Source organism: Schistocerca cancellata, chromosome 3 (assembly GCF_023864275.1).
Source record: "Schistocerca cancellata isolate TAMUIC-IGC-003103 chromosome 3, iqSchCanc2.1, whole genome shotgun sequence".
In the NCBI taxonomy this organism is placed as follows: domain Eukaryota; kingdom Metazoa; phylum Arthropoda; class Insecta; order Orthoptera; family Acrididae; genus Schistocerca; species Schistocerca cancellata.
In genome coordinates, this window is record NC_064628.1 from 767,195,041 (window position 1) to 767,213,441 (window position 18,401).

An 18,401-nucleotide genomic window follows, 5' to 3' on the forward strand; every position below is an offset into this window, starting at 1 on the left:
GCGTTGAGATGCCGCCAACACGCCTGTTTAAGCTGCCGGATATGAGGCAGCCAAGTCAACCGGGCATCAAAAAGTACACCCAAAAACCTGTGGGTCTCCACCACAACAAGAAGTTCGCCGCCAAGATAAAGCCGCGGCTCAGGATGGACCGTTCGGCGCCAGCAGCCGAAAACTGAAAACCACGCGCTACAGCCCAAGACTGCGCCTTGCGGATTGCACCCTGTAGCTGACGTTCAGCTGCTGCAATGCTAATAGAGCTATAGTAAAGGCGGAAGTCGTCAGCATACAGGGAAGCGGAGACAGAATTTCCTACTGCCGCAGCGAGACCGTTTATTGCAATTAAAAACAGGCAGACACTGAGGACAGAGCCCTGTGGTACCCCATTCTCCTGGATGCGGGAGGAACTATACGAGGCCGCGACTTGCACACAGAAGGTATGATACGACAGAAAATTTCTGATAAAGATCGGTAGAGGGCCCCGAAGACCCCATCCATGAAGCGTAGAAAGGATGTGATGACGCCATGTCGTATCGTATGCCTTCCGCATGTCGAAAAAGACAGCGACCAGGTGCTGACGGCAGGCAAAGGCAGTACGGATGGCCGACTCCAGGCTCACCAGATTGTCGGTGGCAGAGTGGCCTTTCCGGAACCCACCCTGAGACGGAGCCAGAAGGCCCTGAGACTCCAGCACCCAATTCAGGCGCCGGCTCACCATCTGTTCAAGCAACTTGCAAAGAACGTTGGTGAGGCTAATGGGATGGTAGCTGTCCACCTCCAGAGTGTTCTTTCCCGGTTTCAAAATGGGGATGACAATACTTTCCCGCCATTGCGACGGAAACTCACCCTCGACCCAGAGACGGTTGTAAAGGTTGAGGAGGCGTCGCTTGCAGTCCACTGAAAGGTGTTTCAGCATCTGACAGTGGATGCGATCTGGCCCGGGAGTGGTATCAGGGCAAGCGGCAAGGGCACTGTGAAATTCCCACTCACTGAATGGAGCGTTGTAGGATTCAGAAGTGTGGGTGCGAAAAGAAACGCTCCGACGTTCCACCCGCTCTTTAATGGAGCGAAAGGCCTGGGGGTAATTCGCAGAAGCGGAACTCAGCAAAATGCTCTGCCAAGCGGCTTGCAATGACATCGGAGTCTGTACAAACTGCTCCATTCAGTGAGAGCGCAGGGATGCTGACTGGGATCCGATGGCCATAGAGGCGTCGGATCTTGTCCCACACCTGCGATGGAGAGACATGGAGGCCAATGGTGGACACATACCGCTCCCAGCACTCCTGCTTGCTTTGGCGGATAAGGCGGCAGGCCCGCGCACCCAGCCGTTTGAAGGTGATGAGGTGGTCAAGGCAGGGATGTCGATTGTGACGCTGGAGCGCCCGCCGGCGATCTTGAATCGCTGCAGCGATCGCAGGCGACCACCAAGGCACACTCCGCCACCGAGGGGACCCAGAAGAACGGGGAATGGCAGATTCGGTGGCAGTAACGATGCCGGTGGTGACCGATTGAACCACCGCATCAATGTCATCATTAGAGAGAGGCTCAATAGCGGCAGTGGAGGAGAACAAGTCCCAGTCAGCTTTATTCATAGCCCACCTGCTGGGGCGCCCAGAAGAGTGACGTTGCGGCAGTGACAGAAGGATTGGAAAGTGGTCACTGCCACACAAGTCGTCATGCACTCTCCATTGGACAGACAGTAAGAGGCTAGGGCTACAGATCGAAAGGTCAATGGCGGAGTATGTGCCATGCGCCACACTGAAGTGTGTGAAGGCACCATCATTTAAAATTGAGAGATCGAGCTGTGACAATAAATGTTCAATGGTGGCGCCTCGACCTGTTGACACTGACCCACCCCACAGAGGGTTATGGGCACTGAAGTCGCCCAATAGCAAGAAAGGTGGCGGCAATTGAGCTATCAGCGCCGCCAGGACATGCTGCGAGACATCACCATCCGGTGGAAGGTAAAGGCTGCAGACGGTAACAGCCTGTGGCATCCACACTCTAACAGTGACAGCCTCTAAAGCAGTTTGTAGAGGGACAGACTCGCTGTGAAGAGAGTTAAGGACATAGATGCACCCGTGCAAATGCTCTCCATTGTGTCCGAGGGACCGGCGAGATCGAGGTCCTCAGTGGACACCAGAATCTCCACCTCGTCCTCAGAGGCAGAGCTTGTAGGAAGCGGTGGGACGGGTGCCACTGCTATATCTGTGGTCTTGGGGACTTTCTTCTTCTTCTGCTTGTCGTGCTGTGCCTTCGGTGGTTCAGGCTTCATGGGCTTCACTGGGCCAGTCTCAGGGACAGACGACGACCGTGAGGCCCTACGACCAGGGATTGGTGGTTGCTTCAACCACTTGCGCGTGTCCTCTTTTCCACTGGTGGGAACATGTGAAGGGAGGTCCCCAAGGGATCCCTTCCTGGCGGGAGTAGCCAAAGAAGTCTTACGCTTCTCCGGCTGGGAAAGGGGAGCTGATGTCCCCGATGGTTGGGAAGGTGTTGCTCCTGAAGAAGATGGAGCAGGAGCAACAGGGTGTGAAGTGCCCCCCACAATCAAGGGGGCTGTTGGATGCTGACTAATCATAGAACCAACCGTATGGGACGACACAGGAGATGGAAGAACCGTCGTTGCAGCAGCGCCGTAGGTTGATGTCAGTGGCACAGGATGGAGCCTCTCATATTTCCGCCTAGCCTCAGAGTAAGTCAGGCGGTCCAGGGTTTTATATTCCATTATCTTCCGTTCTTTCTGGAAGACCCTACAGTCCGGCGAGCAGGGGGAATGGTGTTCTCCACAGTTAACACAGTTGGGAGGCGGAGCACATGGAGAATCGGGATGCGAAGGACGTCCACAATCTCGACATGTGATGCCGGAAGTACAGCGGGATGACATGTGATGCCGGAAGTACAGCGGGATGACATGTGATGCCGGAAGTACAGCGGGATGACATGTGATGCCGGAAGTACAGCGGGATGACATGTGATGCCGGAAGTACAGCGGGATGACATGTGATGCCGGAAGTACATCGGGATGACATGTGCCCAAACTTCCAGCATTTAAAACACTGCATCGGAGGAGGGATATATGGCTTCACATCACAGCAGTAAACCATCACCTTGACCTTTTCGGGTAAAACATCACCTTCAAAGGCCAAGATGAAGGCACCGGTGGCTACCTGATTATCCCTCGGACCCCGATGGACGCTCCGGACGAAGTGAACACCCCGTTGTTCTAGATTGGCGCGTAGTTCATCGTCAGACTGCAGGAGAAGATCCCTGTGGAATATAATACCCTGGACCATGTTCAAACTTTAATGGGGAGTGATGGTGATGGAAACATCCCCCAACTTGTTGCAAGTGAGCAACCTCCGCGACTGGGCTGAGGATGCTGTTTTGATGAGAACCGACCCAGAGCGCATTTTGGACAAGCCCTCCACCTCCCCGAACTTTTGCTCTAAATGCTCCACAAAAAACTGAGGCTTGGTTTGCATAAAAGATTCACCATCGGCCCGCGTACAGACAAGGTACCGGGGTAAATAATCGCCACTGCTGTCTTTAGCCATGTGTTCCTCCCATGGAGTGGCCAGGGATGGAAATGATTTGGGATTGAATTGCTTGCCGTTGAGGTGAGACCTCGATCGCTTAGAGACTGCTGGGGGAGGCCCACCAGTGAGAGATGATGTACCACGCTTCATTGTGGGTCATCCGCCCTGATGCCACCCATTCCGACCAGGGGCTCTCCCCACGGGTGCCACCCAGCCACAGCAAAGACCACCTGGCAGGATGGCCTTTGCCGGGAGTCCCGATGCCCCAGAGGGATAGGCATCTACTCCTCGGCATACGTGGGGAGGTAGCAGCTCAGGCATCAGCAGTGTACATGACAACCCCACCACAATGGACTGGCTACCGTGCTGGATGTCGGGTGTCAAAATATCCATGTACATCACGAGGGCAAAGATGGAAGTGCACAATGGAGGGAATGCTTGCTATCCGGAACACACTGCAGATGATGTGGCCGGAAGCTCGAAGGAAGTCCAACTCCATAACAATAACGGGTGTGCCAGATCTTAGGGCAAGATGGATATATGATACACCACGTAAGGCGTCCTTCCCCAAATGGTACGCACTAACAGAAAATTTTGAAAGGAAGTGATCAAACCCCTTAGGGGACCATCACATTAAGGCCGAAACGTTTGAGACTCCTTTTAGTCGCCTCTTACAACAGGCAGGAATACCGCGGGCCTATTCTTACCCCCGAACCCGCAGGGGGGTGTCTTCATTGTGTTTAAGAAATCATCGACAGTATGAATACAAAATGACACTAGTTCATGAATCAGAGAATCACTTGTTTCATCAACAATAACAGAAAAAAAAAGTTCAGCCTTCTTGATTGAAGCCAATACCTTTCTCAACACAGACTTTCCTAGTAGATCAATGATCTCATTATTAATATCAATCTTTAAACTCAGGTATGTCATTCTTTTAAAGTTCCAACAATTGAAAAAAAAAATCAGGCCCTCCCAAGTTGGTATGTTGTCACTCATTCAATCTATGCTGTGTTCTACTTGATTCTTACGCCACTCTTATTCTCAACCCCTTATGACTGATCATATTTTGTCAGATACCCAGGTGAAAAACCTGGCAGGTACAGTCATCCAGTACATTCCACTCCACTCCCATCATCACAGCCTTGTCCTCTCCCATCATCACAGCCTTGTCCTATCCCATCATCACAGCCTTGTCCTATCCCATCATCACAGCCTTGTCCTATCCCATCAAGGCAGGGTTACCTGTGAAAGCATTCATGTCATATACCATCTCTGCTGCAGTTTCTGAGCAGAATCTTATGTTGACTTAACTACCAACAGGCTGCATATCCAAATGAAATTTTAACCAGCACTACAGGACTCTGTCAAAGAAAAATCCTTGGCAGTAACAGAAACTGAACATGGGTACTCTGCAATGCACTCAGTCATGTATGCTGAACACTTAAGATGTGGATGTGGATCTGATTGCATAGTCACTACCAAACTGTGGCCAAGAGCAGTATTAACCACCCAATGATGGAACATGCTGCTGAGCACAGCATGTTCCACTTGAGTGGCTACTTCTTAGCCATTACACTGAGGTGACAAAAGTCATGGGATACCTCCTAATACCATGTCAGATCTCCTTTCACTTGGCATAGTACAGCAACTCAATATGGCATTGAGCCCACAATTTCTTGAAAGTTCTCTGTGGAAATATTGATCCATGCTGTCTCTAGCTATCCGTACTTGTGAAAGTGTTGGCAGTGCAGCATTTTGTGCATGAACTAGCCTCTCAATTCTCTCACATGTTGGGTGATCTTGGTGGACAAATTGTTTGCTTGAATCGTCCAGAATGCTCTTCAGACCAACCACGGACAATTGTGACCTGGTGATATGGTACATTGTCATCAATAAAACTCCATTGTTGTTTTGGAAAATAAAGTCCATGAATGGCTGTAAATGGTCTCAAAGTAGCTGAACATAATTTCCAATCAATGATCAGTTCAGTTGGACCAGAGCAACCAGTCCATTCCATATAAACACAGCTCACACCATTTGGAGCCACCACCACACACTAATCCTATCATCAGCACTTACCAACTGAAATAAGGATTCATCTGACTGGGCTATGGTTTTCTTGTCATCTAGGGTCCTACCAGTATGGTAACAAGTCCAGAAGAGGTGCTACAGGCAATGTTGTGCTGTTAGGAAAGGTACTAACTTTGGTTGTCTGCTGCCATAGCCCATTAACACCAGATTTCACCACACTGTCCTAATGTATACATTCATTGTATGTCCCACATTGATTTCTGTGGTTACTTCATGCAGTGTTACTTATCTGTTAGCACTGTCAACTCTACACAAATGCTGCTGCTCTTGGTCATTAAGTGGAGGGCTCTGGCCATTGTGTTGTCCATGGTAAGAGGTAATGCCTGAAATATGCTATTTTCAGCACATTCGTGACACTGAGGATTTTGGAATATTGAATTCCTTAAATATTTCTGAAATGGAATGTCCCATGCATCTAGCTCTAACTACCATGCCACATTCAAAGCCTGTTAATTCCAGTTGTGCAGTCATAATCATATTGGATACCTTTTCACATGAATCACTTGAGTAAAAATGACAGCTCCACCAGTGCACTGCCATTTTATATCTTGTGTACATGTTAAATCAACATATGTGTATGTGCATGTCACAATCCCATGGCTTTTGTCACCTCAATGTATATTACTTTAAATTACTTATATTGCCAAATGGGTCCTTCCCATCCTATATCTCATACCATTCATCTTGTGCTATTGCCTCACGTCTCACATCCATTTTACTCTATCTTATTGTCCAGCTGCATAATCCCCTGTGTCTTCAATCTCACATTTCTTATGCACACGATTTACCAGCCCTAAACAGTGTGCTCGAGATGACTGGGTGTTTGTGTTGTCCTCATCATTTCATCATCATCCAGGAAAGTGGCAATTTTGGACTGAGCAAAGATTGGGTAATTGTACAGGCACTGATAACCGCGCAGTTGAGCGCCCCACAAACCAAACATCATCATCATCATCATCATCATCCTAAACAGTATGGTCATGTAGGACTTTTCTAACACACTGTAGCACCAGCAGGAACTTCTTCAGCTAAAGTGGCTGTTATCCACCTACCCACCCAACCACTGGATTACAGATCAACATTATTTAAGTAGCAAGTTACTGCATTTTTTGTCCAAATCTATCCAGTCCTGCTCATCATGTTGCTCCTATCGTCATGACACCTCTGAAAGTTATTATCACATGTGTGACAATTGCAAATACTTGAACAAATATCTTCATAACCCCTGTCCCACACTGAACTCCTTCCCTTACATACTGGATGGGATGCGAAGGAAAGACTTCTTTCCTTCCCATACCATCCAGTAAGCCTCCCCTGACCCAGAGTTCTGGGTCACTTTTCTGAACTGTACCCCTTTCCCTAAACCTCTCTTGTCCTTTTCCTTCATCCTTCTTCCCTCCCTTTCAACTCTTCTGCCAGAAGAAGGAGCCACTGGCTCCAAAAGTTTGTAGAAATTAAACCCTTTTGTGTGTGTGTTCCCCTGCCATCACTTGGTGAGTAGATTTTTTATCTATCCATTTACATTGTATAATGAAATTCATTTGTTATACAGTTAGCTTACCTGACACAGAAACAAAAGCAAGTCCCTCAGCACTACTACCATCTGAGCTATTTGCAGACAGATGCCACATCTCAAAAGTGCCTGTTGGTGTAAGGCCATGGAGACAGACTCCACAGTCTCCCGATTCCAGTCCTGTTCCACAATACTCTGCCTGTAAATCATCAACAACTTGGAAACGCTGATTTGGTTGAAGATCCACAGTATTCCCACTGGGTGTTATGAGTTCACATTTATTTACACTTTCCATACTGTGTAATAGTTTTAGTACCACCACATTCCCCTCTACACTTTCTAGGTAGCTGGGAAAAATTCCTGTACTGAAATCTGAAATAACACATTCCACAATAAATATTGACATGTTTTTGGAAATATAAACTTTCCTGGATTAACAGCAACAAAAACAAAACAATCAGATTTACAGTGATGAGTGGTTTGTACAAATAATGTTTCACTGTCCTGCTAAAAGATTCATTAATTACCAACATAAAAGTTTTGAAAAATCATGAGTTCTTATGCAAATATAAGTAAATATTGTGACTATATGTAGAGTGTATAGTTAGTTGACATGTAATACAACTGTATGTATGTAACTTAGCATCAGGTAAATGGCATTTTATTCACACTAGAACTATGCCCTGAATAAGGGTCAGACCACAGCTTTGATTTTCATCCCTTAGGTAAAGAATTGAGATCAAGTCCAAGCCCTGAATAAGGGTCAGACCACAGCTTTGATTTTCAGTATTAATGATATTGCTGAGGAACACTTACTCCATGAAATACAGTTTGCTCTATCACACCTGTAGCTTCATTTAACTGTGGTGAAGCTTGAGATTTGAAGACAACTAATTTACCACAAATTTTTTTGTATTTTATTGATGGTGTGGTATGTTATGAACAACATTATTTGCATATGCTGCATACAGGACCTTGCTTCAGCCATTTTCTCAATCATGAACACTTGTTTTGGTTCTGGGTGCCTTTCCATATGGCACTGGTGTAGTGACAGTGCATAGGAATGGTGATGGTACTGAGCAACTGACTGCTTTTGTGTCAAAGATGCTGAAACCTACTCAAAGGGACAACTTGCACATAGAGAAGGAAGCTTTGCTGATTGTTTTTGCAATTAAGAAGTTCCATGTCTACCCACTTATAAATAAAGTTCACTTTAATCATGGAAGATGAAAGAAGATTGGAGGCACTAGAGATATGGATATGGAGAAGAATGGAAAAAGTGAAATGGGAAGACCGAGTAAGGAATGAAGAAGTATTAAGAAGAGTTGGAGAGGAAAGAAACAAGCTGAAAGTCATCAGAAAGAGAAAACAGAACTGGATTGGACATTTTTTGAGGAGGGACTGTTTATTGAAGGAAGGAATAGAAGGAATGGTGGAGGGAAAAAGGGAAAGAGGAAAAAGAAGATATCAAATGCTGGGCAGTATCAAAGGAGGCAAATATGCAGAAATGAAAAGACTGGCTATGGACAGACAAAACTGGAACCGGCTTAACCCATGACTAGACCTGCCATGAGGCAGAATACCATACTACTACTTAATCATGGACCAGAAACCACTAGTATCATTATTTGGGCTGTATTGATGTTTTCCAAAATGCATGGCACAATGGCGCCTGTGTTTGGCATGTTTCCTCAGCTTCTATATTAATACCAATAAATACAAGCTTGTATATGCATGAGAGCAGACCTACCTTTTGATCAGCAGGAAATCTCGTACCAGTCCCACTGCCACAAAAGTATAACTTGCACTCCAAACCATCAGCAGCAGTTTCTGTGGTTATGAGCATGGAGGTGGAAATCTCTACACAGTCTCAGCAACCTCAGCTAATATTGTGACATTGCCCCATCCCAGCACAATGCCAGATGCTACTAATTTGTAGCAGCAACTGGCTGGCTTAAGTACCAAGACAACAACCATGCCATCACTTCACCTCCTGAAGCATCGTCCAGGACATTTTTGACCATGTGTGTCCATTTCAAGAAAGTGGGGGGAGGGGGGGGGGCGATCAGGAACTGGTATACTGACCCAGTGACTTTGCAAGCTCACTGGAAGCCATGGAACTCTATCTTAGATGATAGGCAGCACTGTTAAAGCTATGAGCACTAGAATCAGCGCCTGTTGTGCTGGTCTCAATGCAAAGCAACATCCATCTCATTAGCCAAATAATGCTCACCACAGTACCATAAAGCTTAGCGCATTGCTGTTCAACTTTCAGTGATGTATTTGCCTTCCAGTCATATTACTAGCCATAATGCACTGTTGTTCTTGGTTTCCCACTTAGCTACGTTTTGGTTACTCCGCCATTTTTCATTGTTATCTTCTATCTGCACTTGGTGGTCTGCTGGTGAAAGTTCTAGGCCAGTTGGCCAGTCTCTGGGGGTTCTTTGAGTCTTTTTTGATCTTTGTCAGATTCTAGTCATACTAGAAGGTTCTGGCACGCAAACTGTCACATTGGTCACCTACGGGTACTAACAGCCATATGGCATGGACTAGGGCATGCTTCAGTTGATTTCTTATGACAGTGCATTAAAGGATACAGTTGTAAATTTACTATAAATATTTTGAGACAATTACTGTGAGTGTCTAGAACAATTATTTTCTTGAGCAGTCTCATTTTTTAATCAACTGATTTGTTCTATTTTAGAAATCTTTGAATTTCATATCATTTACATTCACTGTCTGCCTGTGTCCATTCATGCGAATGGACAGTTTGTTACTGGTCATTCCCACATAGAAAGCTTCACGGTGTAGGCAGGTTAGTTGGTAAATCACGTGCGTGCTTTCACATGTGGCTCTGCCTTTGATTGTGTACACCTTCCGAGTTACAGGACTGAAGTAGGTGGTGGTGGGAGGGTGTGTGGGACAGGTTTTACACCGGGGGTGGTTACAAGAGTAGGAGCCAGAGGGTAGGGAAGGTGGTTTGGGGATTTCATAGGGATGAACCAAGAGGTTATGAAGGTTAGGTGGACGGCGGAAAGACACTCTTGGTGGAGTGTGGAGGATTTCATGAAGGATGGATCTCATTTCAGGGCAGGATTTGAGGAAGTTGTATCCCTGCTGGAGAGCCACATGACTTGGTGCACGGCCAGCACATCTTGGCACAGTGTTACACCGTCTGGGTTATCTGGATACTTCCCACTAACACCAACCTATCAGAACTCCAGAGATGGGAACTTGCCCTTCAATATATCCTCTCTTCCCATTACCCACCAGGCCTCAACCTCCGCTAATTTCAAGTTGCCGCCACTCATACCTCGCCTGTCATTCAACAACATCTTTGCCTCTGTACTTCCGCCTCGACTGACATCTCTGCCCAAATTCTTTGCCTTTACACATGTCTGATTTTGTCTGTATATGTGTGGATGGAAGTGTGTGTGTGTGTGTGTGTGTGTGTGTGTGTGTGTGTGTGTGTGTGTGTGTGTGTGTGTGTGTGTGGGGGGGGGGGGGGTACCTGTTCACCTGTCCTTTTTTCCCCCCTAAGGTAAGTCTTTCCGCTCCCGGGAGTGGAATGACTGCTTATCCTCTCCCTTAAAATCCATATCCTTTCATCTTTCCCTCTCCTTCCCACTCCTTTCCCTCTCCTGATAAAGCAACCGTGGGTTGTGAAAGCTTGAATTTTGCGTGTGTATTTATGTGGCTATCAACATACCAACACTTTTGTTTGGTAAGTTACATTCCACCATTAAATATGTATAAACTAAATCATATCATGTTAATCCATGGCTGTCACAACCAATAATATTTAGATATATGGAAATAAAAATAAGTTTTTTCTGCAGTTAAAGTAAAATAAACTTACACTGCCTTCAAAATTTCGTTTTATAGGTGTTAAATGGTTCAGCAACTGATTTGAATAACATGGGAATAAATTCTGACAGCAAGAATATCAGATTAAATGTTCATAATATGAGTAAATTCAAATAAATTGTAAATTTAAAAAAAATTAGCATTGGTTTATCAATAAATGTAAAGGATGCAGAGAACAACATTTAGAAATTTATCTAAAATGAGTGTTTTTGCAATATTAATTTACGTTTATAATGGCTGTTTAGAATTTTACCAGAAACATTGAGATTTATACTGCCTTCAGCTTTCACTTCATATTCTTCTTCTTCAAGGGCAACCATGCATTTCCACAAGCCAATGTGTTGTGGACCAACGTGTTTTATTTCAATGCCACATTCACCATACTCAGTACCAGCTCCATAATAACTGTAAGTCTCTAAAAGATCTTCCCTGGTATTAATTAATAAGCCACTAGGATCTTTAAACCAACAATATGAAAAACTTGTCTCTTTCAGCAAACTGTTGCACAACATGACTGCCCTTTCTCCTAGAGGTGCATACACTGCTGACTCAACAGGTGCCACAAAATTCTCTGAAACATACAAAACACATATTTAAATACTAATATCATTATTTATGTAGGTTTTTTGTCTGCAGCTTTAGTAATAAAAGGGTTTCAAAATTAAATACACTTGATCAGGACAGAAAAATGGGTTCTTATAGAAAGAACTACATGCACAATAAATGGCAGCAAATGTAACATAACTGTTGATCAGTTTAGCTATTATTGTGTTCGATGTTATTTTATGAAACAAACAACATGATATGGAAGCTAGTCACATTAGGTGCCGGATGCTCTTACAGTACACAAAGCATATTCCATGAATCCTGTAATGAACATGTGTCCAGAAATGGACTGTGTGGATTCAAAAACAACAAACTGTCCTGGAACACAGCACAGAGCTGCAACATATCCATGTTACAACATATGCTCAAAGTAGCCTCCATGGGATTGAAGATGATAGGGATAGTAGTGATTGTCATGCAGGATACACAATCATACTTCGGCTTACACCATGCTGGTTGGCAACGTGTTTGGAACTAGTACTATGGTTTGTCTCAGTATCCTATAGGACCTCATCCTCCATGCCTGGTGTATGCATAGACTGCTGCCTCCCTGGATGTTCACATTTGAAAGGACCCATGATCACAGAAACACCCAAAAAGGACTTGATAAAGGTTGTGAAATGGTGTGTAATGTGGTTTGTTTTTATGAGGGTACGTGTTTCGGTACAGCCGTGCTGCCTCATGACTTTTTCCATCTGCCTGGCTGTACACAGACTCTACCTCGGTTTGTTTGCAACACGAATATGGACCATTCTTCTGCTTACAGTTTGCTACACCAATCTCACAGCCTGCAACATACAGGGAACACATGGCACACAGTCAGAGGAGCTGTCATTTGTCAGTACTATCCACCTTAGCAATGATGCATTTCCAGACTCATGATCATAGGACCTTTTTTTTTCTTTTCTCCATTTCCAGTCAGGAATCCATCTCTGAAGTTCATGACATTTATTAATATTCGTCCTGTATACACAGAAAATTGTTGTCAAAAGAGTGTTTTGTAAAGGTTATTGCAGGATTCTTTTGGGAAAAAACACCACACACAATTCTTACATCAAACTTCTGTATGCTGAAGATAGATCCCTATTGAGTTCCCCACATGTCACATTTTGGGATAGACCTAAGACTTTGAGAAGCTGTTTGAGATCATGTTGGACTTCTGGGACAGGATCATAGTTCTGTGGTTTGTATGCAGAGGTGTCAGAAATTTAGTGGAGACCCTCTGCCACTTAGTAACTATGATTCATGACCACCATGTTGGAACCTTTGTCTGGGGGCAATGATGATAAGGTCTGGATTGTTTTTTCAGACTACAGATAGCAGTGCATTCCATAGGAGTGATGTTGGACTCACCAGGGAGGGATTTAGGAAAGGAAGGTCAGACCAGGTTAGGAGGAGTTCCTAAAGATTACTAGGGGATGACTGGGTGGAAGGGGAAGGGGATCATGGTTGGAGTGTCAGTAAGGTGTGTTGTGAAAAAATGTTTCCACTGCAAAGAACAACCAAGCATGGTTCAAATTAGATTTGAAGCAAAAGATAAGGTCTTTAGGAAGGTAATCTTCTGATCTGATGCTGCATGTTAAGAAACCCTGTCTTAGGCATTTGATTGGACGAATCACAACTTTCTTTAGGGGAAAGTTCATGGATTTTGAGGTATGATGAGTAAATGGATTAATTAATATTTAACTGATAGGTAACACAAAGTCACATTAGATAGCTCATGCTGCTTTTGTAATATCCTGGTCAAATCTGCACTAGACAGAGATATTTTATTCATTTACCTTTTTGAAGCTGGCCCAATCACCTGACAGTTCATAAAACCTTCTACTGTTAAAGCTAAAATTGATAAAATACATCAAGTCAGTGCATTTTACCTGTGAGAGGGATGTGTTAGCTCCAAGAAATAGAGTTGCTCCATTGTGCGCGGTCAGCTATAGTAAAAAGTTTGTGATCGGAAAGGGCTCACTATAGAGAATTGTTAACATATGGACCTAAGGCACTCAGATACACATATTTGTCGATTGTTGAGCATTTTGTAGAAAATGAACTAATACAGAGTTGTATAAAGGAAGAGAGGGAGATCCAAGATTTTATCATTGTAAATGTATGTGAAAATATATGGAAATTCAATTGAGCTCAGTTATTTTCCAAAGTGAATTTTGAGGACGTGAATTGTCCTAAGCTTCTGTAGGAGCTTAAGATGATAATGTTGATAATGTTTGCTGGTGGATCTGCAAGCACTGTCAAGGGAATTTTGAAGTGTTTCATGTTATTAATAAAAATCTGCAAATGGCTACACATCGTATATCCAAACGTGGACTGAGTCATACATAATCAGTATCTGAGGATCCAATACAAGTTCCTATTTATGAACAGTAAAAGTTTTACAGGCAACCAGAGGATATCAGCAGTTGCTTCTGCTCCACAAAATCAACAAGATTTCACCACTACAGATTTAATATTCTTTCTAGGTTACAATCATAATGCCACACATTTTTGATGAAAGTTAATGATGTTTGTTCATGTTCTGTAAGACAGTGTAGGTACAACAAGAATGATAATTTGTGCTCTAGTAACTGAGACATTCAAGTGTTAACAAGAGGGTTTCTGCTTATTCAGGACACAAACTTTCTCACTTTAGAGCAATAGACATGGATTTAGACACTAGCGCGTCTCTATTACATCTACATCTACATCCATACTCCGCAAGCCACCTGATGGTGTGTGGAGGAGGATACCCTGAGTACCTCTATTGGTTCTTCCTTCTATTCCAGTCTCGTATTGCTCGTGGAAAGAAGGATTGTCGGTATGCTTCTGTGTGGGCTCTAATCTCTCTGATTTTATCCTCATGGTCTCTTCGCGAGATATACATAGGAGGGAGAAATATACTGCTTGACTTCTCGGTGAAGGTATGTTCTCGAAACTTTAACAAAAGCCCGTACCGAGCTACTGAACATCTCTCCTGCAGAGTCTTCCACTGGAGTTTATCTATCATCTCCGTAATGCTTTCGAGATTACTAAATGATCCTGTAATGAAGCACGCTGCTCTCCGTTGGATCTTCTCTATCTCTTCTGTCAACCCTATCTGGTACGGATCCCACACTGCTGAGCAGTATTCAAGCAGTGGGCGAACAAGCGTACTGTAACCTACTTCCTTTGTTTTCAGATTGCATTTCCTTAGGATTCTTCCAATGACTCTCAGTCTGGCATCTGCTTTACCGACAATCAACTTTATATGATCATTCCATTTTAAATCACTCCTAATGCGTACTCCCAGATAATTTATGGAATTAACTGCTTCCAGTTGCTGACCTGCTACTTTGTAGCTAAATGATAAGGGATCTATCTTTCTATGTATTCACAGCACATTACACTTGTCTACATTGAGATTCAATTGCCATTCCCTGCACCATGCGTCAATTCGCTGCAGATCCTCCTGCATTTCAGTACAATTTTCCATTGTTACAACCTCTTGATACACCACAGCATCATCTGCAAATAGCCACAGTGAACTTCTGATGTCATCCACAAGGTCATTTATGTATATTGTGAATAGCAACGGTCCTATCACACTCCCCTGTGGCACACCTGTAATCAATCTTACTTCGGAAGACTTCTCTCCATTGAGAATGACATGCTGCGTTCTGTTATCTAGGAACTCTTCAATCCAATCACACAATTGGTCTGATAGTCCATATGCTCTTACTTTGTTCATTAAATGACTGTGGGGAACTGTATCGAACACCTTGCGGAAGTCAAGAAACACGGCATCTACCTGTGAATCCGTGTCTAGGGCCCTCCGAGTCTCGCGGACGAATAGCACGAGCTGGGTTTCACACCACCGTCTTTTTTGAAACCCATGCTGATTCCTACAGAGTAGATTTCTAGTCTCCAGAAAAGTCATTATACTCTAACATAATACGTGTTCCAAAATTCTACAACTGATCGACGTTAGAGATATAGGTCTATAGTTCTGCACATGTGTTCGACGTCCCTTCTTGAAAACGGGGATGACCTGTGCCCTTTTCCAATCCTTTGGAACGCTATGCTCTTCTAGAGACCTACGGTACACCGCTGTAAGAAGGGGGCAAGTTCCTTTGCGTACTCTGAGTAAAATCGAACTGGTATCCCATCAGGCCCAGCGGACTTTCCTATTTTGAGCGATTTTAATTGTTTCTCTATCCCTCTGTCATCTATTTCAATATCTACCATTTTGTCATCTGTGTGACAATCTAGAGAAGGAACTACATTGCAGTCTTCCTCTGTGAAACAGCTTTGGAAAAAGACATTTAGTATTTCGGCCTTTAGTCTGTCATCCCCTGTTTCAGTACCATTTTGGTCACAGAGTGTCTGGACATTTTGTTTTGATCCACCTACTGTTTTCACATAAGACCAAAATTTCTTAGGATTTTCTGCCAAGTCAGTACATAGAACTTTACATTTGAATTCAATGAATGCCTCTCGCATAGCCCTCCTCTCACTACATTTCACTTCGCGTAATTTTTGTTTGTCTGCAAGGCTTTGGCTATTTATGTTTGCTGTGAAGTTCCCTTTGCTTCTGCAGCAGTTTTCTAACTCAGTTGTTGTACCATGGTGGCTCTTTTCCATCTCTTATGATCTTGCTTGGCACATACTCATCTAACGCATATTGTACGATGGTTTTGAAATTTGTCCACTGATCCTCAACACTATCTGTACTTGAGACAAAACTTTTGTGTTGAGCCATCAGGTACTCTGTAATCTGCTTTTTGTCACTTTTGCTAAACAGAAAAATCTTCCTACCTTTTTTACTATTTCTATTTACGGCTGAAATCATCGATGCAGTAACCACTTTATGATCGCTGATTCCCTGTTCTGCATTAACTGTTGCAAATAGTTTGGGTCTGTTTGTCACCAGAAGGTCTAATATGTTATCGCCACGAGTCGGTTCTCTGTTTAACTGCTCAAGGTAGTTTTCAGATAAAGCACTTAAAAAAATCTCACTGGATTCTTTGTCCCTGCCACCCTTTATGAACGTTTGAGTCTCTCAGTCTATATCCGGCAAATTAAAATCTCCACCCAGAACTATAACATGGTGGAGAAATCTACTCTAAATATTTTCCAAATTATCCTTCAGGTGCTCAGCCACAACAGTTGCTGAGCCAGGGGGCCTATAGAGACATCCAATTACCATGTCTGAGCCTGCTTTAAGTGATAAAATGCACATTCAGTACAATTCAGGGTGAGCACACAATCTTCCCCTGATTACAACAATTTATTACAGAATCACCATTTGACAGAATAATTTACATTTGATGCTGTTACGCAGGTTAGTGTTACTAGTTTTTTTTTTAAGATCACTTATGTTAGTATATTTAAGGAGATGGGATCTGGACAAACTGACTAAACCAGAGGTTGTACAGACTTTCAGGGGGAGCATAACGGAACATTTGACAGGAATGGGGGAAAGAAATACAGTAGAAGAAGAATGGATAGCTTTGAGGGATGAAGTAGTGAAGGCAGATGAGGATCAAGTAGGTAAAAAGATGAGGGCTAGTAGAAATCCTAGGGTAACAGAAGATATATTGAATTTAATTGATGAAAGGAGAAAATATAAAAATGCAGTAAATGAAGCACGCAAAAACAAATACAAACGTCTCAAAAATGAGATCGACAGGAAGTGCAAAACGGCTAAGCAGGGATGGCTAGAGGACAAATGTAAGGATGTAGAGGCTTATCTCACTAGGGGTAAGGTAGATACTGCCTACAGGAAAATTAAAGAGACCTTTGGAGAAAAGAGAACCACTTGTATGAATATCAAGAGCTCAGATGGAAACCCAGTTCTAAGCAAAGAAGGGAAAGCAGAAAGGTGGAAGGAGTATATAGAGGGGTCTATACAAGGGCAGTGTACTTGAGGACAATATTATGGAAATGGAAGAGATGTAGATGGAGATGAAATAGGAGATACGATACTGTATGAAGAGTTTGACAGAGCACTGAAAGACGTAAGTCAAAACAGAGTAGACAACATTCCAATAGAACTACTGACAGCCTTGGGAGAGCAAGTCCTGACAAAACTCTACCATCTGGTGAGCAAGATGTATGAGACAGGCGAAATACCCTCAGACTTGAAGAAGAATATAATAATTCCAATCCCAAAGAAAGCAGGTGTTGAAAGATGTGAAAATTACCGAACTATCAGTTTAATAAGCCACGGCTGCAAAATACTAACACGAATTCTTTAGAGACGAATGGAAAAACTGGTAGAAGCTGACCTCGGGGAAGATCAGTTTGAATTCCATAGAAATATTGGAACATGTGAGGCAATACTGACCTTACGACTTATCTTGGAGGAAAGATTAAGGAAAGGCAAACCTACGTTTCTAGCATTTGTAGACTTGGAGAAAGCTTTTGACAATGTTGACTGGAATAATCTCTTTCACATTCTAAAGGTGACTTGGGTAAAATACAGGGAGTGAAAGTCTATTTGCAATTTCTACAGAAACCAGACGGCAGTTATAAGAATCAAGGGGGCATGAAAGGGAAGCAGTGGTTGGGAATGGAGTGAGACAGGATTGTAGCCTCTCCCCAATGTTATTCAATCTGTATATTGAGCAAGCTGTAAAAGAAACAAAAGAAAAATTCAGAGTAGGTATTAAAATCCATGGAGAAGAAATAAAAACTTTGAGGTTCGCCAATCACATTGTAATTCTCCCAGAGACAGAAAAAGACTTGGAAGAGCACTTGAATGGAATGGACAGTGTCTTGAAAGGAGGAACATCAAAGATGAACATCAAAAAAAGCAA

At 43.5% G+C, this 18,401-nt stretch overlaps 1 protein-coding gene across 1 annotated transcript in view; it reads right to left on the reverse strand.

Moving 5' to 3' along the window:
• The window catches only part of LOC126176557 (uncharacterized), a 167,494-nt gene that overhangs the window by 71,009 nt on the left and 78,084 nt on the right, over positions 1–18,401 (reverse strand). The window contains exons 5-6 of the mRNA XM_049923717.1: positions 11,264–11,581; positions 7,192–7,515 (exon numbers count right to left, since the gene is read on the reverse strand). Coding sequence (XP_049779674.1) covers positions 7,192–7,515; positions 11,264–11,581 — 642 coding nt within the window. The remainder of the gene's footprint in view (positions 1–7,191; positions 7,516–11,263; positions 11,582–18,401) is intronic.